This window comes from Ursus americanus, chromosome 36 (genome assembly GCF_024610735.1).
Source record: "Ursus americanus isolate L20-20 chromosome 36, mUrsAme1.1.p, whole genome shotgun sequence".
NCBI classification, from domain to species: Eukaryota; Metazoa; Chordata; class Mammalia; order Carnivora; family Ursidae; genus Ursus; species Ursus americanus.
Genome location: NC_142162.1, coordinates 26,241,990 through 26,268,670, shown reverse-complemented (window position 1 = coordinate 26,268,670; position 26,681 = coordinate 26,241,990). Strand labels below are relative to the sequence as shown.

Here is a 26,681-nt window from a genome sequence, read left to right as displayed (position 1 = left end):
AGTCCCCACATGGATTTCTGGATATGAGTCTTGCCCTGTCCCTGTTCCTTCCTCTTTTTGTTACCTTAAAGTTTTTAATTTATGTGCTCAAGAACCAACTTTGCTTGAAAATTTAAGCCTTATTTGATACATAGGAGAAATGCATTCCTTTTTCTTTTTTCATTCATTAACATAGCTCTGTTCCCTAGATGGAAGGTAGAGTTGGGTTGGGGCAGCAGAGAAAAGAAATTCAGAAAGGGAGTTTTGGAGTACTGACTGCAGCAGGGAGAAGAGGGAAACCATCCCATTCTCTTTGACAACTACCTCTGCCCCTGAACACACACACACACACACACACACACACACACACACACACACACACGCCTTCTCTGAACTGTAGTCACTCTCAAAAGTGTAAAACCCTGATTCACGTTGCTGCCTAACTTAGAGTTATCAGGGAGGGTTTCCTTTCATCTTTTGCAAAATTTGTTTTTGGACATTGGATTCTTTTATTTTCTTTCAACTTAACTGTATAGTAGTGATTTCAGAGACATAGATCCTAGCCTAATGTTTCTTCTCATCAGAATGCTTTTATTTCCCTCCGCTATCCTTCAGCATTTGATTTAGATCTAAAGATAGTAATCTTTCTGTAAATGATAGCCTTAAAGTCTTTGGGTCATGTGATTCACTGTCTCTTGAGGCAGTATAGTTTTATCTCTTGAAGCAGTTATCCCTGTTATCTTTTTAGGTCATTAGTATAGATAGACACTGCTTCTCTCACTTTGGCCACTAATAATGTAACTTTTTGTATGATACTGTAGAGCTTTCTTCTGGAGTTAGTGTACACCTTATTTGATCCTCACCCTCTTATTGATCCCCATGGAGAGGCTAGAACAGGTTTTATCCCCATTTTGCAAGTGAAGGGGCTGAAGCTCAAGGAGGTTTGTGGTTTGCCTGGGGACGGACTGATTTGGTGGGTGTTAGGGCTTTGTGGAAGCCTGAGGCCGATATTCTTGGCACAATTAGAGAAAACTCTTCAGTTCTGTTTTTGGGTTACTACTGACTGGAGAATATGGATAGGAGCTTTCTTAGTCGCAGAATCTCTCTCAGTCTTAGCACATATTCATTTTTATTTTACTTCTTGTTTTTATTTTATTTACAGTTATTTAAATCTTACTTTTTGGAAATGGGAAGGTTTTTAGTCTGGGAAAACTAAGGTAACCTGTGTATATCAGATAATGGCAGCCTTTGTGGCCTTTGGCAAGTTCCTCTGGACTTATCCAAGAACCTTTCTGTTTGACTTGCATGCTATATTTTTTCCTGTTCATAAGAAAATTAATCCAGCATTAGCCCCCTATCTGTACAGTTACGATTGACTTGATTTGGACTAAAGCTAGTATAATTGTTAGAGGGTACTCTGTCTTACACGACATATCGAAGATAACTACTAGGTTTCCCTCTGTATATTGTGATAAAATTTACATACTCAGCTTCTCACTGGTACTTTCAATTTCTTCTAAAAATCCTAAATTCGTTCTTTTTCATGGGGGTGGGGAGGGATGGGAGGAGAGGTTGAAAGAGAATCTTAAGCAGGCTCCCTGCCCAGCACAGAGCCTGAGATCTCATGACCCTGAAATCATGACCTGAGCTGAAATCAAGCGTTGGATGCTCAACCAACTGAGCCACCCAGACGCCCCCTAAATTTACTATTCTTAAATATTCTTTTCCTCTTGGTGATTCAGTTGTATAATACCTGCCTTAAAAATTTTAAGGACTGCCTGGGTGGCTCTTAAAATCTTATGAGTTCAAGAAGTTGTACTTATTTCTTTTCTCATTTCTACCAGCAAGACCTGGGACAAGTCTCATGAAATTTCCTTTCACCATTGAGACTTTATATGAGCAGTTTTAGGATAGCCAAAGGGTGATATTTTGTGAAGAGCATTATCACCTAGAGGGGGCAAAAAAATATTTTGAATCTTGTAACCATACAGGTGTAGATCTAGATTGCCTGACATCGGAGCTGCCATATTTTTAAAACTTTTTCTTATTATGAAAAAAATTAAACATACACAAACATAGAATAGTGTAATGAACACCCATGTACTCATCCCCCAGCTTCAGGTGTTATCAGTATATGGCGCGTCTTATTCCCGGTGTATTCCTCCTCTCTTCTCCCCAGATTATTGCAAAGCAAACTGAAGGCATATTTTATCTGGAAATATGTGAATGTGTATTCCTAAGAGTTAGAGATTCCTTTTTTCTCCTCTTAAGCACAGTACACAGTAGTTCCTTCACAATAGCATTACATATCAAGATAATCTTCAGATTTCCTTATTGTATGTCTTTTACTTTTTTTAATATTTGGATTACCTGAATCTGGTTTCACACAGGGTTCCACACATTGCATTTGGTGGATATAATTCTTAAACCTCTTTTGTTCTATAGGTTCCCTTTATTATTATTTGTTTTTACAGCTCTTTGTTGTTGTTCATATTGTCATTGATGAAAATGAAGTCATTTGTCTTATGAAGTTCTTATGTTCTGGAGTTTGCTGATTATCTCCCTCCTTTGTTTAACATGTTCTTCTATCCCCTGTATTTTCTGTAAACTGGCGATTAGATCTTTTGTTTTAGTTAGCCAGAGTGCTTCAGAGGGGAGTGGTATGCTTCCTTTTGTATCACATCAGTAGGCAATGTCTGGATTGTCTGTGCTTAGTATTGTTAGGACTGATCCTTGAGATTTAGGGACAGTCAGCCTGATGCATCCTTTTTAAAGTCCCCAGTGGTTTTTCTCCTAGGTTTTATCAACCCATTAGTAATCATTGCCTAGATCCATTACTTCAGTGGGGTTGCAGATGTATTATTCTAATTTTATCAGTTTTCCTTAATTTATTAGCTGGAATTCTTCATAAAAGCACTCCACCAACTATTAGGTTACCTGAGATAAATTTTATACAGGAAGGGCAGGACTAATACTTGTTTCTTTTCTTCTGTTTACTATTTTTCATATAATGAGTTGGTTCCCTAAATATTTTCCAAAGAGGACTGATGAGCTCTTTCTTTTTAAAAAAATATGATTCCACGTATTTTATGTTTCTCAATTATTGCAGTTGTTTCTCTTTTTAGTGTTCATATTACTCCATCTTTGGCCAACAGGACTTCTTTCAAGTTGGATCCTGATTCATTTTAATAAGACCAGACTGCAGCAATCTTTGATACCATCCTTACTTTCTGGTCCAAACTCATCCTGTCTATTTCATGCTTCAGAGCTGGATGCAGCCATTTCTCCATTAAGCCCTGATTCCTCTTCATGGGAAATGATATTTAGAGACTGCAAACACTAGAGGCTATGGGTATCTTTTGCAACTGGGTTGACCATAGGTTTAAATTTATTTCAAGTGGATGGGTTCAGGACACACATTTTTTAAAAGAGAAAATAGATCATGGTTCATGTTGATATTTCAGTTCAAATTTGTGATAATAGGATTGCTAACAACTTCTTTTATATTTTTATCTCTTTGTTCTTATACACTTTTTAATATATGTAGGTGAAATGATGTTGGGATTTACATGAAAATATTCCAGCATATATATGTGTGGGAAGGGAAAGGATGTGTATTGCAGGGGAAGTAGGGGGAGTAGATAACAGGTGAAGCAAGATTGGCTATGAATTGATAATTGTTAATTCTTGGTGATGAATAGCTATATGAGGGTTCATTATGTTATTTTTTTAGGTGTATTTCACATTTTTAATAGTAAAATCCACTTGCATTTTTATTGAGATCATGTTAAATTTATAGAATTACTTAGAGAAAAATGAATTTGCTTTTTTCATTCAATAATATTCGTTCTATGTTATTATGAATAAGGATTCTTTTTTTTTTTTGGTGGCTGCATACCAGTCAGTATGATGAGTATACCATAATTTATTTAACGTTTCATTTATTGATATACAGATTGTTTTCGATTTTTCTCTGTAACAGATAATAACTACTTTTAGTTTCTACTCTGAAGTATAATTTGGTGGATAAAACCTGCATGTATTTACCATGTTAATAACCCCCCCAAAAAAATGACTTTTCCCTATACTCTTGCTCACCTTATATTTTACCTTTTTGAATTTTGTTAATTGATACCTTAGATTTACATTTTAAAAGATTTGGAATTTTAGGGACGCCTGGGTGGCTCAGTCTGATTAAGTGTCTGCCTTTGGCTCAGGTCATGATCCCAGGATCCTGGTTTGCATCTGGCTCCTTGCTCAGCGGGGAGCCTCCTTCTTCCTTTGCCTGCTGCTCCCCATGCTTGTGCTCGCACGCGCGCGCTCTCTCTCTCTGACAAACAAATAAATAGAATCTTTCAAAATAAAAAAAAATTTTTAAAGATTCGAAATTTTAGAATTATTACTAATATAAATCGAATTAATTGATTTTCTTTCAAAAGCTTTTATAATGGTGGAAGTTGTTTACAAATAAAGTTCCAGTATTTCTTAGGTATATTTTTGGAAATCAAAATATTGATTTTTGAGAAAAAATTATTGGAATGCTAATAAGTTATTAGCTACTCATGGGATCGTAAAATTCTTTGTTGTAGATTATCACTTATTTTACATTTGCTGAGATGTAGAGAACAGTAAATTCTCCTAACATTAAAAAATAATAATAAAGATAACTGCCAATTTATACTGTGAGAAAACTGCATTTTTAAAGAAGGTATGAAATATGAAGGGCTCCTGACTTTTCCTGTAATTTTTCACTTCTTCAATTACTTGAGTGCTCTTTAGTATTCTAAGTGCTACTGAAGTAATTTAAGAATTTATTAGTTTTTCAGAAGCGAATCAGCTGTCTTCAGTTGAGGTGATGGTATTAGTGGTATTAATCCCTAACAAACACTACAAAATTTTGGGAATAGAGGGATTGGGATATTTAAATTCTCTTCTGATGTAGGAGCCGTTTTCCATTCTTTGGGCCATAGAACTGCAGCATTGTAGCCCTGCTCTTCTCATCAAATTATTGGTTTGTTATCTAGGCAACAAAGAACTTTCCAGATGGAGCAGCACTGTGAAGTGGGGAAAAAAAACTTCAAATTCAAACAGGTTTAGATTTGAAAAACAACTTTACCTTAATAGGTTAACATTGTTTAAACTTTCTGAGCTTCAGTTTCTTCACCTGCAGCATCTGTTTGCAACTCTGAGGATTAAATGCAGTCATGATGTAACACATCTGGCACAGTCTAGATACAGTCGTTGCTTTTATCTATTGCTACAAGTAATTGAGTTCGTTTCATGTCATTTTTGTTTATAATAATAATAATTAGCATTTACTGAGTACTTACTGTGTCCCAGACAGTATGGTAAGCACTTTACATGGATCTTGTTTAATCTTCACAAAACATTGTGAGGTAGGTATCATTGGCTTCATTTTATAAGGAAACCATGACACAGAAAAATTAAGTCGTTCTTTTGGGAGTATGTTGGGCAGTATTGAGGAATTACTGCTCTGGGTACATGTATTTTCTATATTTTCAAATAAGACTATATTTTGTTATGGCATGAAAGACAAAGGAAAACACGATGACTCAAAAACATAATATGTTCAAAAACTGGTTATTCTTAAATTTGTCTGAAATGGAATCTCTTCACTTGAATGAGAGGAAAACACAATCTCTTCACTTGAATGAGAGGATCTCTTCACTTGAATGAGAGGAAAACACGATGACTCAAAAACATAATATGTTCAGAAACTTCTGGTTATTCTTAAATTTGTCTGAAACATTCATGTATTATCTTAATGGAATCTCTTCACTTGAATGAGAGGATCATGATTTGGGTAAAATCCTTGCTCTTTCTGTCAAAACATTTTTTAAAAGATTTATTTATTTGAGAGAGAGAGAGAGAGCATGAGCAGGGGGACGGGCAGAAGGAGAGAGGGAATCCCAAGCAGACTCCCCGCTGAGCATTAGCCCGATCTGGGGTTCCGTCCCACAACCCCAAGACCACGACCCGAGCGGAAACCAAGAGTCAGATGCTCAACCAATTGTGCTACCCAGGTTCCCCTGTCAAAACATTTTTAATGGTAAATGAATAATTTCCCAGTCTTCTCTTATAACATAGTACCATATTTGAAAGTGTTGATTTGGTTTCCCCAGGGTCGGAATCTGGCAGATCTACGCCGTAGCCAGTCCCGGGGCACGTTCACTATTAGCACTACTCTTCGGTTGGGTAGACAGATTCTGGAGTCTATCGAGAGCATCCATTCTGTGGGATTCTTACACCGAGACATCAAACCGGTAAGGGGCCTTTTCAAGTCAGAGCACAGAATGAGTTTGCTTTGTACTCTTAATCTGATGATGGGACACAATAAATTATGAATGTAGCTTTCTATTATTAAATACAAGGTAACATTTTAATTTCTGTAACTAGAAGCAAAATGTAACTTGCCTCTTAATTTTTTAAAAAAATTCTAATTACAAACTACAATTTAACATTCAAGAGCTTTTCTCATACAATGAAAATGTTGCTCACAGCCAAATTAAAAATTATTAATGCTTCACTATTATTATTATGTGTGTTAACATTCCTAGTTACTTAGCCTTACAACTAAATTGGAATTTATTCTTTAGATTTCTTTTTCCTGATACCGGGTAAAAATGTATACATATGTTGCTTTTAGATGTATGCATTGTGTTCTCTAACTATTTCTCAAGTGACAGATTGTACTTATGAGGAACCATCAATTATGAAAGACCTTATTTTTTCTTCTGAGTGCTACAGTGGCAATATATAGTATTTTTTTCTATTCTGTTTTTTCTTAGGAATTGTCATTTCCAAAACTGAAACACGCTTTTATTTTTCCTTCTTGGTTTTTTTTATTGCTCACAAGGGGAATGATCCATTTCTGATATACTGTATTTACTATAAATATAGCATGTGTTGGTTAGTGCAGTTGAAAATTACACCCGTCTGTTGCTACAGGATTTCTAAAATTAGAATAGTTTACATGAAAATGCCAACTAAAATTAACGTTAGTAGAGTCAGACTTAATGTAATGTAGATTTCTCTTGCTCTTAATTCTGTGCCAAACTAAACATCACTACTTGAGAAGTGTGGTGACTGAAGACTTTCCATTTTCATCTGAAAGCTCAAGTAGAACAGTATTTTAAAATAAAAGCTAACAATTCTGTAGCAATTTTGCTTTTTCCTTTACAAATTCTCTTTTTACATACCATCTTTGCAAGTCTGTGCTCATTTAACATTACATTTATTTTTTTTAAGGGAAGAATGCAAAGTGTATTTTCTGTAAGTCTGCTTTGAAATGTTTTCTTAAGTTGAATTTTAATTTTTATGCTTAGTGAAATTCAGCTTTATGATGCTTATAGGAAATTCGTTTAAATTTCTAGCTATGTATTCAATTATGCTCACTCCTAGTTCCTCCCATTTTAAAAAAGGAAGAATTGGGCTGTCTTTAAAGCACTGACTTAGACTAGAATTTCAAGGAACATAGAGATCCACTTAAGTCAGTGTTGTATGTAACTTTGTACCATCACTTAAATTCTTTGTTCCTCAAAGCTACCTGCTCCTAAGCATAATAGAACCCCCAATGAGATTATGTATTAATATCCAGTAAACATCATGGATTAGATTAGTGTATTTGAGGCATATGTATTATGTAGATCTTAAATAGAAGAATTAAAATATAGGAAGGATAGATGTAAGGATTTAGTATTATAAGAATATGTATATTTTTCTTCTTTGCTTTTCTAGTCGAACTTCGCCATGGGTCGCTTTCCTAGTACATGTAGGAAATGTTACATGCTTGATTTTGGCTTGGCTCGACAATTTACCAATTCCTGTGGTGACGTCAGACCAGTAAGATTTTTCATATTATTATTAAATATTTGAGAATTAACCTGTTATTTATAGTATCACTTTTTAAAAAAAGAAACATGAATTATGTATAGAGTAGGTGTCATCCAAGAAGTAGCATATAGATTTTGTGATTAAATTATAGGATAGAGTTCATTGATTTTTATTATTGAAAGTTGTGGCTTTTAAAAAAAGTACATTAGGGGCACTGGGTGCCTCGGTCATTATTGAAAGTTGTGGCTTTAAAAAAAAAGTACATTAGAGCCACTGGGTGGCTCAGTCAGTTAAACATCTGCCTTTGGCTCCCATCATGATCTCAAGGTCCTGGGATCGAGCTCCGCATCAGGCCCCCTGCTCAACAGGGAGCCTGCTTCTCCCTCTCCCTATGCTGCTCCTCCTACTTGTGCTCTCTTGCTTGCTTTCTGTCAAATAAATAAATAAAATCTTAAAAAAAAAAAAGTACGTTAGACAAGACTTAGAGTGGATTTGTAGTAAGAACACACGTTGGCCCTTTAGGATCAAGGGTGTTTTTTGCAGTCTGAGGCTCTTTCTATGTCCTACAATTCTATTTTCGCTGTACATTTCGTATCCAGAATTTCCATTTTGTTCTTTAAAAAAATTTTCTCTTAACTGATATTCTCTGATACCATGTCATCATGCTTTCCTTACATCTTTAATCAAGCTCCTGGTTCTGTGAACATGTTTATAATGGCGACTCTGAAATCTTTTTGTCTTAGGTGGTTTTTTTATCACAGGTGGTTTCTGTTGCTTCTCCCCACCCCCAAATGTGTGGGTCATACTTTCCTGTTTCTTTGATTCCTTGTGATTTTTTTGTTGGAAACTAGACATTTTAAATAATATAGCAGTTTTAGATACTGGTCCTCCTTTCCAGGGCTTGTTATTGTTATTTGCTTGTTTATTTGTTTAGGGACTGAACTGGCTTTGTTTCAGTGAAGGCTATTCCCCCTGTCACCCTCCCCTTCTGCTCCGCAACATGGTATTAGGTCTCTGTTGTTGCTCCTGGGGCAGTCTGCCTACAGTCACTCTGGAATGACACTTGTACTGGTAGGGCTCTCTTCTACTACTCCTTCCCTGACCAAACCCAGTTTTTAAACTCCACTAATTGCTGGCTGATTATTCTGTGGTTTACAGTAGTGCCTTGGGGCATAAATTCCTGGACAAACTAGTCTAATTCAATTTCTGAGGTCAGAGTGGATTCGTCTGACCTCAGAAGGGTTCCTTCCAGATGTCTCATTCCCCTGGTTCTCTTTTACCTGGTCACCTGTAGTTTTGGCTTTATCTTCATTAGATCCACAAATCTCCTTCCAATTCCCTATACCATAACCTTCCCTATTTTTGAGAAATGCTTTAAGTTTAAACTTTACTCTTGCAAACAAGGTAATTTCCTTTGGGAAGAGATTAGGAGGTATATTTTTTAAAGGCCTTTCTCTTGCTCCCTTTCTCTTGCAAAATCTCTGAGCCAGGGCTCTAAAGTTGGGCCGGGGACTGTGGTGAGCTTCTGCATGACATCTTTAAAGAGCTGAGATGGAACAGTAGGTGGAGATCTCTCAGTTTGTCTCTCCTGGCATGGAAGCACTGACTCCTGAGCCAGGGGAAGGGCTCTTGGGCCCCCAGTATTGTCAACATATACCCAAGGTAGAGCCTCCATTCCATGAGTGGAGGCTGGCCTGGGTGCAAGAAAGGAACATATACTTCTCTACCCACACTAAGCCAAGACATAGCCTCCTAAGCAACAGAGAGCTAGAAGAACCTCAGAATGATGTCCTGCTTCTCTGGGAAGAAAGCCCTCCAGCTGGGAACTGGGGAATGAGGGAGTCCTGTGTCCTTGGTTGCAACAGTTAGGAGTGGAGCCACTCTATCTGCTCTGGAAGAGAGGAGGGAGGGAATGGTTTGGGTTCATGTACCACAGAATTTTCAGTTTTCTTGTATAGATGTTTCTTCATTTGTTATTTGCCCTCAGGACCGTTTCCAGGAGCTTTAGTTTTTTAAGATAATTTTTACCAGTTTTACTGGGGATCAGGTCAGTGGAGCTCCTTACATTGTCATACCTACAGTTCAGTTCTTCTAATGTCTCCTTTTTACCTTTTGTTTTGTTTTAACTTGGTACTGATTGTGATTTTCATTTTCTAGCAAATTAGTTGCACAGAAGTTGAAATACTGATTTTGAATGAGCTAAGTATATAATAATAGAGTTGTCTACATCAATGTAAATTATATTTAAAATATGGGCACATGAGAATTTAGGTGCCTGAAAATTATGAGAGCATCTTTTTCATTCTAGTGAAGGTCTTGCATTAATAGCAAAGCAGGTAAGGAATTTGGTTCTGTGTAGCTTGCTGGATTTGAATATATTTCTGGAATCCCATTTCTTTTCCAGATATCTTTTTTTTAAGTTTTAGACTATTACCAGGTTATTGTTTATTCACACACATAACAGATACTTAACGAGCACATAATATGTGTGAGGCATGGCTGTAGATGCTGGGACTATAGTGGTGAACAAGCAGACCAAAATGAGGCTCTTGTGGAGGTTATACTTTACTGGAGAAGACAGATAAAAAACAAATAAGTACATAATTCTAGGTAGTGGTATATGCTGTGAATAAACACAAAGCAGTGTATCGACATAAAGAGTGATGGGCAGTGAGAACAGGAGACTATTTTAGTACCAAAAAAAAAAAAAAAAGAGAGAGAGAGAGAGAGAGACTATTTAAGAAGTATTAGTTAAAAAGACCTCTGAGGAGGTATTGAGTCTCGAGAATTGAATGAGATATGAGAACAAGCCATGTGAATATCTGGAAAAAGAGTGTTCCAGGCAAAGGGAATAGCCAGTTCAGAGGCCCTGAGGCATAGTAAATTTGTGTTCAAGAAAAAGCAGGGAGGCCGCTGTGGCTATAGTACAACATAGCACAGCATGATGAGGAGTTAAGTGGAGAGGGATAAGGTGTTAGGAGGTTGGTTCGTCCTAGATTGTGTATAGTTTTGCAAAGAGATTTTATTCTAAATATGATAGGAAGCCTTTGGAAAATTTTGAGCAGGGTTCTTGCATAATCTGGTACATGATCTGTCAATAAGCTGATTACGTAATGGAATTATATACAGAAGTAGATTATATTTAAAGCATAGCCATAGGAGAATTCAGTGCCTAGAAATTGTAGGGAGGCTATCTTCAGTTTTATCAGTATTCTTGTGTAAATTAGTAGCCATGCAGAAAAGAACTTAGGGTCTGTGTAGTTTGTTATATTTGAATATATTTCTGGAATCCTGCTTCTATTCCAGATAACAGTTTTTCAATTTTTAGAACATGTGTTTTTTTTTTTTTTTAAAGTCACTCTTGCTTCGAAGAAGAGACTAATGAGAGCAAGAGTGGAATGAAAAAGTTACAAGTGAGAAGGCTAAGGATCATGGATGGTGACTGGGACCTAGGGCATTAGGGTGCTCCGATGAAGGTGGTGAGAAACGGTCATATTTAGGATGTATTTTAAAGATAGACTTAACAAGACTTCCTTTTGGATTTGTTAATATTGGGATGTCAAGGAAAAAGAAGAGTCAAGATTGACTTCTAAATTTTTGTCCTGAATGAATGGTCATGCCATTAACCATGATGGGGAAGAAGGATGAAGAGTGGATTTGATAAGGGTAAAACAAGGTTCTATTTTCTAGAAGTTAAGTTTGAGGTGCTTCTAAGATTCCAGATGGAAATAACAAGAAGGTGATTTGATATAGTAATATGTAGCTCAAAAGACAAATCAGGACTGGAAATAATATAAATTTAAGAATCATTTGATTGTGGGTGGGGGTATAGCCAGGGCACAGGGGTGCAAGAGTACCTGCCTTTGGGGGTCCCAAGTAAATGAGATTCAACTACTTGCCACTGAGAAAATCCAGGCAGAGAGACAAGTAGTGGTGAAACAAGAAAGGAATGTATTTCAGTAGATGTTCAATGGACTGAGCCACCCAGGGCGCCCTGAGAGGTGTTTTTATTTTATTTTATTTTATTTTATTTTATTTTATTTTATTTTATTTTATTTTAAAGATTTTATTTATTTATTTTAGAGAGAGAGAGTGTGGGGGGAGGAGCATAGGGAAGACGGACAAGCAGACTCCATGCTGAGCACAGAGCCCAACGCCGTGCTCGATCCCATGACCTTGAGATCATGACCTGAGCCAAAATCAAGAGTTGGACATTTAACCAATCGAGAGCTGTTTTATTTTAAAGAAGATTGGTAAAACAGAGAAATAGTTGAAACGGAAGTAAAATCCTTCATTCCTTACTTTATTTCTTCCTTCTTATTTATTTTTTTAAATGGCAGTTATTACAGCATGCTTGTGTACTGATGGTAATGCTCCAGGAGACATGAAAAAAATTGGTAATGTAGGACACAGCAGGAACAATTCTAGGAGCCACATTCTTGCATAGCCAAGGGAAGGAACCTGAGCACAAATGATGAGATTAGCCCATTCTCTAAGAACAAGAATATTTCTTCAATTTATTACTGAGAAAAGGCAGAATAGTGGACACAGATACAGGTAAGCATTTAGACTTGGTAGTGGGAAGTTGAAGTTCTCTCATGGCTTTTATTTTCTTAGAGAAGGTAAGGCCTTTTGCTGAGAGTGGAGAATGGTGCTGGAGGTCGAAGATGGAAGAGGCCAAGTCAGATAGTTACCATGGAGAGGGAGAGGTGAACTAGCTTCGGCAAAATAGATAGCTGGTCTGTGCTGAAAGCTCATTTGAATATTTTGGTAATTTAAGGTGAAATTGTCAGTACAGTTTTTCTCTAGACACCTTTAACTGCTTGTTTAGAAGTGCAGTTTAGCCTAAGAGTTGGGTTTAAACTGGGTAAGGATCAGGTTAGCACTATGGAAGAGTGAGGGAAGAGAGTCAAGCGAATGTTATTGTGGTTAAACATAGTTCAGGCTGTGTAAGGGATGAACTTTCCCTTTTTTTTACATACTACTAGCTAGTCCCTTTTAGAATTTCAATAGAATTTTCATAGTTTCCTTTAAATCTCTTAAATCTCAAATAAAATTAATTTCATACTTTTTTGGATTATGATTATGATTGAAATAATTTTTTCTTATTGCTCCATTAATATAAAACCAAAGTTGCCTTTGTAGATTTGTTTCATATAGTACAATTTTGTTTATTTATTCCTTTTAAGAAACTGGAATTGAGTCACTTGAATTGTCCAGTAATGCCATCATGTTATCTGCAAAAATCAATATTTTTATTTTGTCTTGCTATATTATATATTCCAGAAGAGTGTAAAAAAACATATAAAAATTTTAAGGAAGAATATTAAAACATCTTTGGCCTCCATCTAGGTTAAGAAATAGCTCATTGCCACCATACATCTCATTCCCTTTTCTTCCTCAAGCAGCACTGTCTAATTGAAGTTATTGTGAGGATGGAAATGTTCTGTATCCGTACTAATATGGTAGCCATTAGCTACATGGACTATTGAACACTTGAAATGTGGCCAGAGCAAATGAGGGACTGAATTTTAAATTTCATTTAGTTTTAGGTTGCTATTATATTGGCCATTGCAGCTCTAGACATAACCTCCATTCTGAATTTTGCATGAATCAGTCCGTCTTCTGTCTTCTGTAGACCTAACGGTACTTTTTTGGAGTATGGAGCAGAGTAAGGGAGCTATTGTAAAACAGTACAGTTACCATGTGGCTTTCATCTAGCTTCCCCCAGTGATAATATCCTACAAATCATAGTACATTGCCAAAGCTAGGAAGTAGATATTGGTATACTATTACTAACTCAAGTGCAAACCTGAGTCAGCTTTCACTATATTTTTACATATACTTTTTCTTGAGGGAGGAGAGTATATGAAACTTTATCACATGTATAGATTCATACACCCAGCACCACAATCCGGATACAAAGCTTTTCCATCACCACAAAGAAACTCCCTCAAAACATAAATGTAAATTTATTTACTAAACTTAGTATTCGTTTCCTTAGTATAGGACCATCAGTCAGAATGCATTACAAAGGGAATGATGGATAGTCTCTGTTACACTACTAGTGAGTTGTTTATGTGGTTAGTTTTGAGGGACTCTACTATTTACCTTTAAGATGTATTAGTTACAGTAAATAGGGATGTGAGGTACAAAGGAGTCCTGAGCTGTATATATTTACAGTTCTCTGTTCCGTACGGTTTCAGAGTTGAGCTTATGTTTGCTTGATGATTTCAATCTTTATGTTCATTATTTTGTCCTCCTGGTCTAAAGCATGCCCTAGTTTCCTTACTCCTTCAGCTGGCATCTCACAGTGGCCCTGTGTGTCTCAGCTCTTGCAATGCCATGTTTTCTCCTGCTGTTTCTTCTTACCGTTCAGCTGAAACTCCCAGTGCCTAAGGCTGTAGTGACCTACTTGACAAAACTTTTTGAAGTCTTTTTCTCTGTTGCCATTCCACAACTTGAGCTATTTTCTTATTTCCAATTGGGGGCTGTATTACATAGTTCTCCATGCTTTCTGCCCCTTTCCAGAGTCCCTCCCTTTGGTTAGCAGGAGACCTGGGCTCATGCTTATAGTCCTTCCCTTCTCCTGCTAGATTTCTTCTCCTGGGAGCTCATTTTGTCTCTGACATTCATCAGTAGTCTTTGTAGTAGTCTTGTGGCTTCCCATTTGGATTGTTAAGAGTTTCCTCCTTGGTCTCTCTACATCCTCCTTCCGTTCTCTTCTTTTTACCTCCAGAAGAGTAAACATCCCAAGCACTTTCTCAGTCATGTCACTTTCCTACTTAAAAATTTTTGACGAACTCCATTTCCCTGAATGTTATAAACCAAACACCTTAGTATGACATTCAAGGCCATCCTCACTTAACCTTATTCCAACCTACTTTTCCATTATTTTCTCTCTCCATTTGCTCCAGCCATATCACTTTCCTTAACACACATAGTACTTTCCTCCCATTTTGCATTGCACACAGTGTTCATTTTACTTAAAATGCTTTTCCTTCTTCCTGTTATAGTTCTTTCAGTTTTCATTTTAAAGATTTATTTATTTGAGAGAGAGCAAGAGAGAGAGCGAGCATGAGTGGGGGGGAGGGGCAGAGGGGGTGGGAGAGAGAATCTCAAGCAGACTCCTGCTGAGCATGGAGTCGGGGCTTGGTCTCACAACCCTGAGATCAGACCTGAGCTGAAAACAAGAGTTGAATGCTCAACCAACTGAGCCATCCAGGCGCCCCTCTTTCAAAAGGTTTTTCAAGGTCCAGTTTATTTTTTCTTTTTCATTTTCACTTAAATATCTGGTATTTACTTTAATAAAATGTGCTTTTAGGTTGTTAACCACTCTCACTTTTTTTTCTTTAAAGATGTTTTTAAATATTTTTGAAGGGATAATGTATTTATATAGTGCAAAAATAAGAATGTAAAAATTCATCAAAGTTAAACACTTCTTTGAAAGACACTATTCAGCAAGTGAAAAGACAAATCACAGATTGGAAAAAAAATATTTTAAAACACACATCTGATAAAGGACTTATATCCAGAATCTATAAACAATTCTCCCAACTCAATAATAAAACAAATAAATAAACATGAGCAAAAGATTTGTATAGGCATTTCATCAAAGAAGAGATACTACAGATGGCAAATAAGTGCATTAGCAAATGGAGAACATCTTTAATTATCAGAGAAATGCAAATTAAAACCACAGTGAGACATCACTACACAGCAATAAACCTAAAAACACAATTTGAACTCTTTTGAGGGACAGAAATCAGAGGTTGCCAGAGACTGGGAGTGGAGGGGAAGGGATTGACTATATAGGGCTTTAAGAGAACGCTTGGGGTGATAGAAATACTCTATATCTTGATTGCAGTGGTAGTTACATGACTATATATCTTTGTTAAAACTCGCAGAACTGTGTATACCTAAAGTATGAATTTTACTGTGTGTAAATTATACCTTAATAAACCTGACTTGAAAAAAATTAAAAGGTAAGCAGTGAAACAAATCTGTATTTCACCCCAGCTATCCCAAATCCACTCATTTTCCATACTGCTCTTATGCCTTCCTCCAACCTTTAGGTAGCTGTATTGTTGTTATTTCTTTATTCTTCCAGAATTTCTTTTTGCATATATAATACATATGCATGTATAGTCTCATTTTTCTCTTTCTGATTCAAAAGGTAGCATGATGTACATTCTGCACTTGTCTTTTTTTTCCACAGTGTATCTAGGAGATCTTTTCATATCAGGATATAGAGCTTCTTCATTCTTTTTTGCAGTTGCAAAGTGTATTCCATTATAACGATGTATTGTAATTTATTTAACCAGTCTATTTATGAGAATATTTATGAACATATGGGTTACTTTCAGTCTTTTGCTATCACAAACATTAATTTAGTGAGTGAATGTGTTACATCCATTATTTTTGCATATATGCAAGTGTATCTGTAAGATAAATTTCCAGAAGTGAAATGGCTTTGTCAAAAAGAATATGTGCATTTGTAATTTTGATAGATATTGCCAAATTGCCATCAATTAGGGAGGTTTCAAGAGACCACCTATTTTTTTCTTTTTCAAATTTTTTATTTAAATTCTAGTTAGTTAATGTACAGTACCTATCAACATACAGTATTGATTTTGGGAGTAGAATTCAGTGGTTCACCACTTACATACAACACCCAGTGCTCATCATAACAGGTGCCCTCCTTAATACCCATCACCCATCTAGCTCATCCCTCACCCACCTCCCTCCATCAACCCTCCGTTTGTTCTGTATTGTTAAGAGTTTCTTATGATTGGGGTGCCTGGGTGGCTCAGTCAGTTGACCATCTGACTCTTGGTTTTGGCTCAGGTCATGGTGTCGGGGTTGTGGGATCAAGCTCCACATCTGGCTTCATGCTCTGTGTGGAGTCTGCCTGAGATTCCTTGCCTCTCCCTCTCTCCCTTCCCCCACTGGTGCAGGCTCTCGCTCTCTCTCTCTCTCTCTCTCTCTCCCTCTCCCTCTCCCTCTTTCTCTCTCTCAAATAAATATAATCTTTTTTTTAGAAGTCTCTTATGGTTTGTTTCCCTTTTTTCCCCATCCCATATGTTGATCTGTTTTGTTTCTAAAGTCCACGTATGAGTGAAATCATATGGTATTTGTCTTTCTCTGACTGACTTATTTTGCTTAGCGTAATACACTCTAGCTCCATCCACATTGTTGCAAATGTCCAGATTTCATTCTTTTTGATGGCTGAGTAATATTCCACTGTGTATACATCTTCTTTATCCATTCACTAGTCAGTGGACATTTGGGCTTTTTCCATAGTTTGGCTATTGTTGATAAAGCTGCTGTATACATCTGAGTGCATGTACCTTTTTGAATCTGTATTTTTGTATCCTTTGGGTAAATACCTAGTAGGGAAGTTGCTGGGTTGTAGGGTAGTTCTCTTTTTAACTTTTTGAGGAACTTCCAAATGGGATTTATTCTTGAGCTGTAGGGGTGGTTCAGTTTTCACAAATCAATCAACATGACACACCACATTAATAATAGAAGGAATAACAGGGCACCTGGGTGGCTCAGTTGGTTAAGCATCTGACTCTTGATTTTGGCTCAGGTCATAATCTCAAGGTCCTGGGATTGAGACCTGAGTTGAGCTCCACTCTCAGTGGGAAGTCTGCTTGTCTGTCTCCCTCTGCCCCTCCCCTTGCTCGTGCTCTCTCTCTCAAATAAATAAAATCTTTAAAAATAGTAGGAGAAGGGATAAGAACCATATCATCCTCTCAATAGATGCAGAAAAAGCATTTGACAATGTACAGCATCCATTCTTGATAAAAACCCTCAACAAAGTACATATAGATGGAACACACCTCAGCATCATGAAGGCCATGTGTGAAAGACCCACGGCTTGTATCATCCTCAATGGGGAAAAACTGAGCTTTCTCTATGGTCAAGAGATCACCTATTTTAAGGCCCCATTAAATGTTGCCTTATTCTTAAGACTTTCTTCTTCAGCAGGACTTTTCCTTCTTCCCTCCCACCAAGTGGAACTAATCCTTACCACTCCTAGGCTTTCATAGCTCATTGTTCTTTGCTAATGATATTCATTATCATCTGCTCTACGTTAGAATTAGTTGTATATATGGCTCTTTTCCCTAGTTGGACTGAGTTGTCTTTTCTGCTTTATATAAGATGGCTGAATTTTCTTGACCTGGCATTACTTCTTTGATGAGTCACATCAAGATCTTTCTAAACAGCTGATCTCTTTCTCTCTGGCTCAACCTTTTCGTGTCAGAAACAAAGTCAGGGGTACTCTTAATTGGAAGTAATCCCCTGGGTTTGTCTTGGCTCAAATTTATCGGGGGGTTGGGGGGACGTCTAGGTGTCCAATTAACTGTGGACTAGGCTGCAGAGTGTGGTAATAGCTCTGGAGATTTTTATCCTGACAGTTACTGGAATGAAAATAACTGGGCAAAAGTACATGCTACAAAAACACCTTTGTTAGTGAAGGCTCTTGTCAGGTAATGAATAAAAGTACAACCAGTGAAATGTTATTTAGTGAAAAGTGTTGATAGGAGGCTTTCATATATAATCTTATATATTCTTTGTCTAGAAAAGAAATCTCTGATCTCAAAGTTCCATCAAATTGAGAGTATTAGATATTCCTGTTGTGATATCTTAGGAATATATTGAGATCTACTGACTATGATTGTCAATGAATGGCAGCTAAGAGAAGAAAAGAGATTTAAATACATCACAAGAACTTTTGATTACCGAGAGTTGTTATTAAATACAAAGAATATTTTTAAAATAGTTAAATCTTAAGACAAAAACAAAAAGGAATAATTAAAACGGGAAGAGAAGGGCACCTGGTTGCCTCAGTCAGTAGAGCATGCGACTCTTGATCTCAGGGTTGTGAGTTCAAGCTCCATGTTGGGCACAGAGCTTACTTAAAAATGAAATGAAATGAAAATTTTTAAAAAGGGAAAACAGAATTTCATGAAAGAAGAAATAAATAGAAAACTAATTTGAACAGATAACATGTAGATTACAAAAATGATCAAACGAAGGAAGAACACATAGACTGTTTATCTTATAGCATACGACTAGAATGATTCCGGTAACTAAAGACTTTTAAAATAACATTTATTATAGTCTTTTTTTGACTGTAACAAGAATACATCTTAATTGAAGATCATTAGAAGTTACTGGGGGAAAAAGTCTGCTAATGAAAATTATTGGCTGTGATCATTTTCAGGTTTGTCACGTTTTCATATTGAGCTGTGGTGCCATCCATGAGTGTTTAGGGTACCGACTTGGTCCTTGTGAGGCAGTTGAGTGGAAACAGTGTATGATTTTAAGTCAAAAGACCTTGGTTGATGCGTGGTTTGATCACCTACTAATTCTGTGTCTTCAGATAAATTTAGTTGCCTATCAGAGACTGTTTCTATGTCTGTGAAATGAGCAAGACCAAGACTTTGCCTCACAGAATTTATATTTCAGTGGAAGAAAATAGGAAATAAACAATTAAGTAAAAGTGTAAATAAAATTAATTTTAGGTAAGGAAAGGTATTGTGAGAAAAAAATAAAGCAGAGTTAAAAAAGAGTGGAGTGGCATTGAAGGGGGTGGGTAGTATTTTAGGTTAGAATGTTTAAGGAGTACTTCTCTGAGGAGGTGACATTTGAGCAAAGGGCTTAGCATGGGAGCTAGCCATTGGAGGTGTGTAAAGAGATGGCTTTCTGTTGGAGAGAAGAGCAGAATAAGCTAGATACAGAGTTGGTTGTAGGAGAAATCATAAGTAAATCCATTTTGGAATGAGGCCAATGCCAAATCATGGAAATCTTGTAGGCCAAGTAAGAAGAGTTTGGACTTTATTCTAAGTTGAGCTCTCCAAGAACTGGGATCACGTATTATTCGTGTTTGGATTTATTTCAGTACCTAGCATGTAGTAGTTACCCAATAACTTGATTTATGAATTTTTGAATTGCATGTATAGGGAGAGATATACGTTGCCATCATCTTCGAATTGAGTTTGAGTGAAATAGCCAAGACGTGAAGAGGTCAGCATCTTTACTTAGAGACTCCTTATGGTCTTACTGTAGCTAAATGTAACCAGAGCCTGAACATTAGTGAATAGACTACAATGCTTGGCATGATTCTGGATATAGGAAAGCATTTAGTGTTTTCTAATGTACAGAATTTGTCATAAATGCCATTTTGTTTTAAAATATAGGTACAAAAAAATGGGACTCACTGATAATTAAAATGTTAGTAGTTTTTAACATGTGATTTAGAGATATTCTCTGATTTTCTGTAATTTCACAATAAAAAATTAGAAATTTAAGTAGTATTTTATTGTGACAATAATGCACGTTTCTCCTGTCTACTTCACGGGCTCAAGTGTGCTGAGTCTTTTGCTATTTGAAGCTCATTTTATTACTCTGCTTGGTTCTGTTGTAGCCTCGAGCTGTGGCAGGCTTTCGAGGGACAGTTCGTTACGCATCAATCAATGCTCATCGAAACAGGGTAGGTATCTGAACGAGAGTCATATCTACATAAGCATGCTGATCACTTGAATCAGACTGACTTTTTTACATTAGACTACACAGTGTGGATGGTGCTTGGGAGCGGAGGGTAAGGTGTTCGTAGCACTAATGTGCCGTAGTATGTATACTAGATAGTAGACGTGCACAGCTACATAAAAAGTGAAGTTGTATTTGCCAAAAAAGATCATAGCTGTGTGTGTGTGTGTATATGTGTGTGTGTATGTGTGTGTGTGTATGTATGTGTGTATGTATGTATGTGTGTGTGTGTGTGTGTATGTGTGTGTGTGTGTGTGTGTAGGGAACCTTGTGTCCTTAATTAGGTGTAAGTATGAACAAATTTAATGTAGAATTCTGAAGAAATAAAACATCTGCGTTCTAATCTTAAGAAGTTATTTGGGAATACCATACTTTCAATACCTAATGAAATATAGGGGTCATCATTCTATCTGTAGTATGCATCTAATCTGTGATATCCCCTCCATTAAACCTTTTCTTTTCATGGAGATCTCAAGTACAAACTACTTCTAAATTTTCATCTTCATATATTACACCTTTTAGGTTAAATTTTTAAAGTCTCTCTCTCTCACACTCTTTTTTTTTTTACTTTGCTCCTTTTGTCTTCCCTGATTTTTTTTTTTTTCCTCATTCTGAACCTTAATTATGAGTAGGAATGGTGGGTATTTTATGGATTCTCAATCCTTGAATTTGTCTGGTTGGAGGTGAGAAATTTAACATGTGATTCCTTGATAAAATAAAGAGAAATCTTTTCTTGATATTGTGTTATCTTATTCTTGTTCTGTGAAGCCAAAATTACCTTAACGAAAATTTGACTAAGGCTAACTATAGTAGGAAGAGTATTCTTGTATGTTATGCTCCGGTTAATTTGGTTTCTAATACTATGATTATAAATTGAAAATAGGAAAAGTATTTTTATCAGTGTGTAATGTAGCACTCTGCCAAGCATTTCAGCTCATTTGGTTTGATTCAGTGTTATATTAATTTGTGGCACCCAGTCAGGGTGCCTGCCTGGCTGGCTTAGTCAGAAGAGCATGTGACTTGATCTCAGGTTTGTGAGTTTGGGCCTCACATTGAATGTAGAGATTACTAAAAAATAAATAAACAAACTTAAAAAAATTTATGACATCTAGTCATTTATTCTGTCTTGAAGAGAAAGTACTCTTATTTTCCAGATACATTCTTTAAAAGCTTTAGAATTACTAGGCTTTCTAATTAATTCTATTTAAAAATTTGGTCAACATTGGAATCTGAGATAGGACACTCTTTCTGAGATAAGCGTAAACATTTCCAGAGATCATAATAGCTATATAAGCATTTCCAAAATACCTAGTAGAAAGAGATTATATATTTTTACTTTTAGAAGAAATCTCCATAAGTTAAAAACAAAAATACACTCATTTCAATTTTTTTTGATACCTTAATCTTAAATTTTTAACAAGAATAATTCCTAGACAATATAGGACTTTTCAAAATACTTGAACTCTGTTTACTCATTGTTGTCTTACATTTCAGTCCTTTATTAATATTTTTTTTATCTCAATAATTTGAAGAAATTCTGTCTTCTGGTCTGTAATTGCTATTGAAAGTATCTTTGTGCATTTATTGTTATTTTGTATTTAATTTGTCCTTTTTTTTTTTTGACTGTTTTAGATATCTGCTCTTTGTCTTTGCCGTTCTACACATAAGTTCGAATGTGCCTAGATGTGAATTTCTTTATAATTATTCAGTTTGGCATTTGTTGTGCTTCCTAAATCTGAACATTCATGTCTTTCACAGATTCTGAAAGATTCTTGGGCATTTCTTCTTTAAATATTACCTCTTTCCCTTTCTTTCTATACCTTTTCTTCATATCGCAAATTAATGTATGTTAGATCTTGTTTTATCTTCCATGCCTCTTAAGTTCACCCTCAGATTTTCTCTTTGTGTCTCTGTGTTGTGTTCTAGATAATTTCTTCATATCTGTCTTCTAGTTAATTAATTTTTTTCTGCTGTTTTTGATCAGCTTTCTAACCTATCCATCGAGTTTTTAATTTCTAGATGTTCTTTTTGGTCCTTTTTGAAATCAAACTGGCCTCTTTATTTTTTTAGATAGGATATGGTTCCTACCTCATGACTTTGATTCCATTTTTTACTTAAGCATTTTAAATATTTTAATTTTGTATTCATTATCCTGTAATTCCATATCTGAAATTCTTGGATATTTAATTCTGCTGTATAATTTCTTTTGTCACTAGCTTTTGATAGCCTGCTTCCTAATGTATTGTATGCTTTTGAATAATGAGCTTATATTTTGTGGGCCTTTATCTATAGGAATTCTATGAGGCCTGAATTTAAAGGTGCTTTTATCTTAAGAGGATTTTCATTTGCATCTGTCATCACTAGAGGACAGGACCACCCAGAAAACAATTTCTGGATTTGGTTTCCCAGACTACACAAGTGGTGTAAATTTAAACCCCAAATCTGGGTGAGGGGCAGCCTATAGTAACAAATTTTCAGGTTTTGTTTTTTTTTTTTTTTTTAAGATTTTATTTATTTGACAGAGAGAGACATAGTGAGAGATGGAACACCACCAGGGGGAGTGGGAGAGGGAGAAGCAGGCTTCCTGCTGAACAGGGAGCCCGATGCGGGGCTTGATCCCAGGGCCCTGGGATCATGACCTGAACCAAAGGCAGACGCTTAACGACTGAGCCACCCAGGCACCCCTTGGCAATTTTTTTTAACCACTTTATCCCTTTGTTAGTGGTTAAATTTTACCAAAAAAAAAAAAAATTATATATATATATATATTGCAGTGTAATGTGCATACCAAATATTGGGCTAAAGATAGCCCTTTGAAGGCCCTAGCTATTTGGTGAGGGCCTAAAGGGAGGTGTCTCAGTTACGACTCCTGTCTTGTGTAGGCTCAGTACTTTTACACCTGTCTTCTTCCTGTCTTCCTGACTGTTAAAACCCTGGTTGACAAAACCTGTAACAGGTGCCCCTAAATTAACCAAAGCTTCAGCATCAGCTTGCTTCTCTTGTTTCCAGCTTTCTTTTAATTTTGGCTCCTGGAATTTGCCATTTTTTTTTATTGTGGTAAAAAGCATATCACATTAAATTTACCATGTTAACCATTTCCTTTTTTTTTTTTCTTGTAGTATGGTTGACACACAGTGTTACGTTATTAGTTTCAGGTATACAACAGTGATGCAACAACTCTATGTGTTATGCTATGCTCACCAATGTTGCTACCATCCACATTAACCATTTTTAAGTGCACAGTTCAGTAGTGTTAAGTATATTCACATTAGCGTGCAACAAAGTAGAACTTTTCTAGAACTTTTCCATTTTGCAACACTGAAACTCCATACCCGCTAAATGCTATTTCACCCTTCCCCTAATTAACGGGCTGTTAATTACATTTCCAGCATTTCTGGGTTTTGGGGTGTTCTTTGTAGCAAAAAATATTTCATTATATCCGTTCTGTTATGTAGATTGTTATATAGCTATGTAGATATATTTGCCAGAAGATTTTATGGGAAATACATTAAAATTTTTAAGCCTAATAAGATGAAATGCAATGGTTAGGCCTTAGACAATGTAATTTACTCAGAAGGAGTAGTAATGTAATGTGATGAATTCTGTTTGGCTTATGAAGGAAATGGGAAGACATGATGATCTTTGGTCCTTATTCTACATGTTGGTGGAGTTTGTGGTTGGTCAGCTGCCTTGGAGAAAAATAAAGGACAAGGTAATTTTGGAAGTGGAAATGAAAATATCAGTGTTGGTAAGGGAAGGAATAAAATTTTCTCCTGGGTAGACATAATGGATGAGAATATACTTAAATATAAGAACTAAAATTTAGCTGATATTAAAGATCTAATTAACATTATGATTTTTTTCTATATACATGGAGAATAGATACTCATTTAAGTATCTATTAAATCATCGCTTCTGATTTGATTTCTAGCTTTCCCTCAGAGCTTTTCTTTTCCCTAGTTCTCCCTTTTTCTTTTTTACAAGTCATGTTAGCTTTTAAATTTTAATTGTTACGTTATTTAATTTGGAAACTATAAACATGTGTTGATAAAGAAGAGTAGACTAGATTTAAGATCGACTCTTTATTTTGGCGAACTGTCACTTCACTGATCCAGAACTCTGTGTTACCCTTTTGGTTATTCATTACAATCTTCCCTCCCCCCATAAAGCAGTGTGCATTAAGCTATTAGTAAGAGCTCAGTTCTTGCTTTATACTTAATTACCCACTATTTCATTCCCTGGTACATACCCTTGAGACTGTTGCTGAGAGGTTGTTAATGTGTAGCTGCCAAGAGTAATTGACTTTGGTTCCTGTTCTCTTTACTTCCCAGGAGCAAGTAGGCTCTATTAAGGAGAGGTATGACCACAGGCTTATGTTGAAACATCTTCCTCCAGAATTCAGCATCTTTTTGGATCACATCTCCTCTTTGGATTATTTTACAAAACCAGACTACCAGGTAATCATCTTTGTGAGTTCTGTGGATTAATTCTTCTCTCCTGTAGTCTTTGTCTTCACTTATAGCGTTGAGGGTATTGTAACTGAGTGCGGGAGGTCCTTAGGATGATATTATTTTAATGCATCCTGAGAAATGCGGTGATATTGACCGATGGGGACAGTGTGTGTGTGTGTGTGTGTGTGTGTGTGTGTGTGTGTGTGTTTCCTCCCTTCTGGTGGACATACTTCATTAGAGTTTTAGGTTTGTTTACTGTTGAGCAGATTTTACTGTTCTGCTGTGATTCATTGGTGTATAGAACTGCTCATGGTTCAAATTATGTAAATCCTATAGTTAATTGGTTGACCAGAAGGAAATGTCCAGCTAGGTAATGTATCTGTCAAGGGCTTAAGGGCTGTAATATCATATGTTAATATGCTATGGAACAAAGTCAGTGAAGATTATTGGCTCCATTTTATCTGTGGTCAGTGAATCATTTCCTTAAAGTATCCATTCATAAGGCCTTATAAGGGATGACTGGGTTTACCACAAATTGCACCCTTAACCCCAACCAACTATATTTCAGAAGATTCTGTTGCTCTCAGGGAGAAGTTAGAGCCTAATGGAAAATAATCACTACCTCTGAAGACATAAATGAAGCCACATATAGATTAAAACAGGCGTACGTCATCTCATTGCATTTTGCTTTATTGCACTTTGCAGGTATTGCATTTTTTACAAATTGAAGGTTTGTGGCAACCCTGCATTGAGCAAGTCCATCAGCACCATTTTTCCAACAGTATTTACTTATTTTGTGTCTCTGTGTCACATTTTGATAATTTTTGAAATATTTCAAACTTTTTTATTGTTATATTTGCATAGTGAGCTATAATCATAATCTTTGATGTTTACTATTTTAATTGTCTTGGGGTGCCATGAACCCTACTCATGTAAAATGGTAGACTTAATCCATAAATGTGCGTGTTCTGACTGCTCCACTGACCAGCCATTCCCCACGTCTCCCTCTCCTTGAGCCTCCCTATCCCCTGAAACACAGTAATCTTGAAATTAGGTCAGTGAATAATCCTACAGTGACCTCTAAGTGTTCAAGTGAAAATAAGAGTTACACGTCTGTCACATTAAATCAAAAGCTGGAAATGATTAAACTTAGTGAGAAAGGCATGCCAAAAGCCAAGATAGGCTGAAAGCTAGGCCTCTTGTGGTGAACAGTTAGCCAAGTTGTGAATGCAAAGGGAAAGTTCTTGAAGGAAATGAGAACGTGCTACTGTAGTGAACACATGAATGATTAGAAAGCATTGGGGTGCCTGGGTGGCTCAGTTGTTAAGCATCTGCCTTTGGCTCAGGGCGTGATCCTGGAGTCCTGAGATCGAGCCCCACGTTGGGCTCCTCCACTGGGAGCCTGCTTCTTCCTCTCCCACTCCCCCGGCTTGTGTTCCCTCTCTTGCTGGCTGTCTCTCTCTCTCTGTCAAATAAATAAATAAATAAAATCTTAAAAAAAAAAAAAAAGGCAAAACAGCCTTATTGCTGATACAGAGAAAGTTTTAGTGGTCTGAATAGAAGATCAAACCAGCTGCAGCATTCCCTTAAGCTAAAACCTAATCCAGAACAAGGTCCTGATTCTTTAATTCTATGAAGGCTGAGAGAGATGAGAAAGTTTCCAAAGAAATGTTTTAAGCTAGCAGAGGTTGGTTCATGAGGTTTAAGGAAAGAAGCCTTCACTGTAACATAAAAGTACAAGGTGATGCAGCAAGTTATCCAGAAGATCTAGCTTCTGAAGGCGGCTACTACACTGAACAACAGATTTTTCAATGTAGACAAAATAGCCTTCTGTTGGAA

General features: G+C 36.4%; 1 protein-coding gene across 5 annotated transcripts in view; it reads left to right on the top strand.

Annotated features, from left to right (window-relative positions):
- TTBK2 (tau tubulin kinase 2) overlaps window positions 1-26,681 on the top strand; it is a 134,035-nt gene that overhangs the window by 62,787 nt on the left and 44,567 nt on the right. For all 5 annotated transcript variants that reach the window (XM_045771667.2, XM_045771673.2, XM_045771688.2 and 2 more), the window contains 5 exons: window positions 6,123-6,263; window positions 7,738-7,842; window positions 20,270-20,335; window positions 24,011-24,103; window positions 24,723-24,848. In XM_045771667.2, coding sequence (XP_045627623.2) covers window positions 6,123-6,263; window positions 7,738-7,842; window positions 20,270-20,335; window positions 24,011-24,103; window positions 24,723-24,848 — 531 coding nt within the window. The remainder of the gene's footprint in view (window positions 1-6,122; window positions 6,264-7,737; window positions 7,843-20,269; window positions 20,336-24,010; window positions 24,104-24,722; window positions 24,849-26,681) is intronic.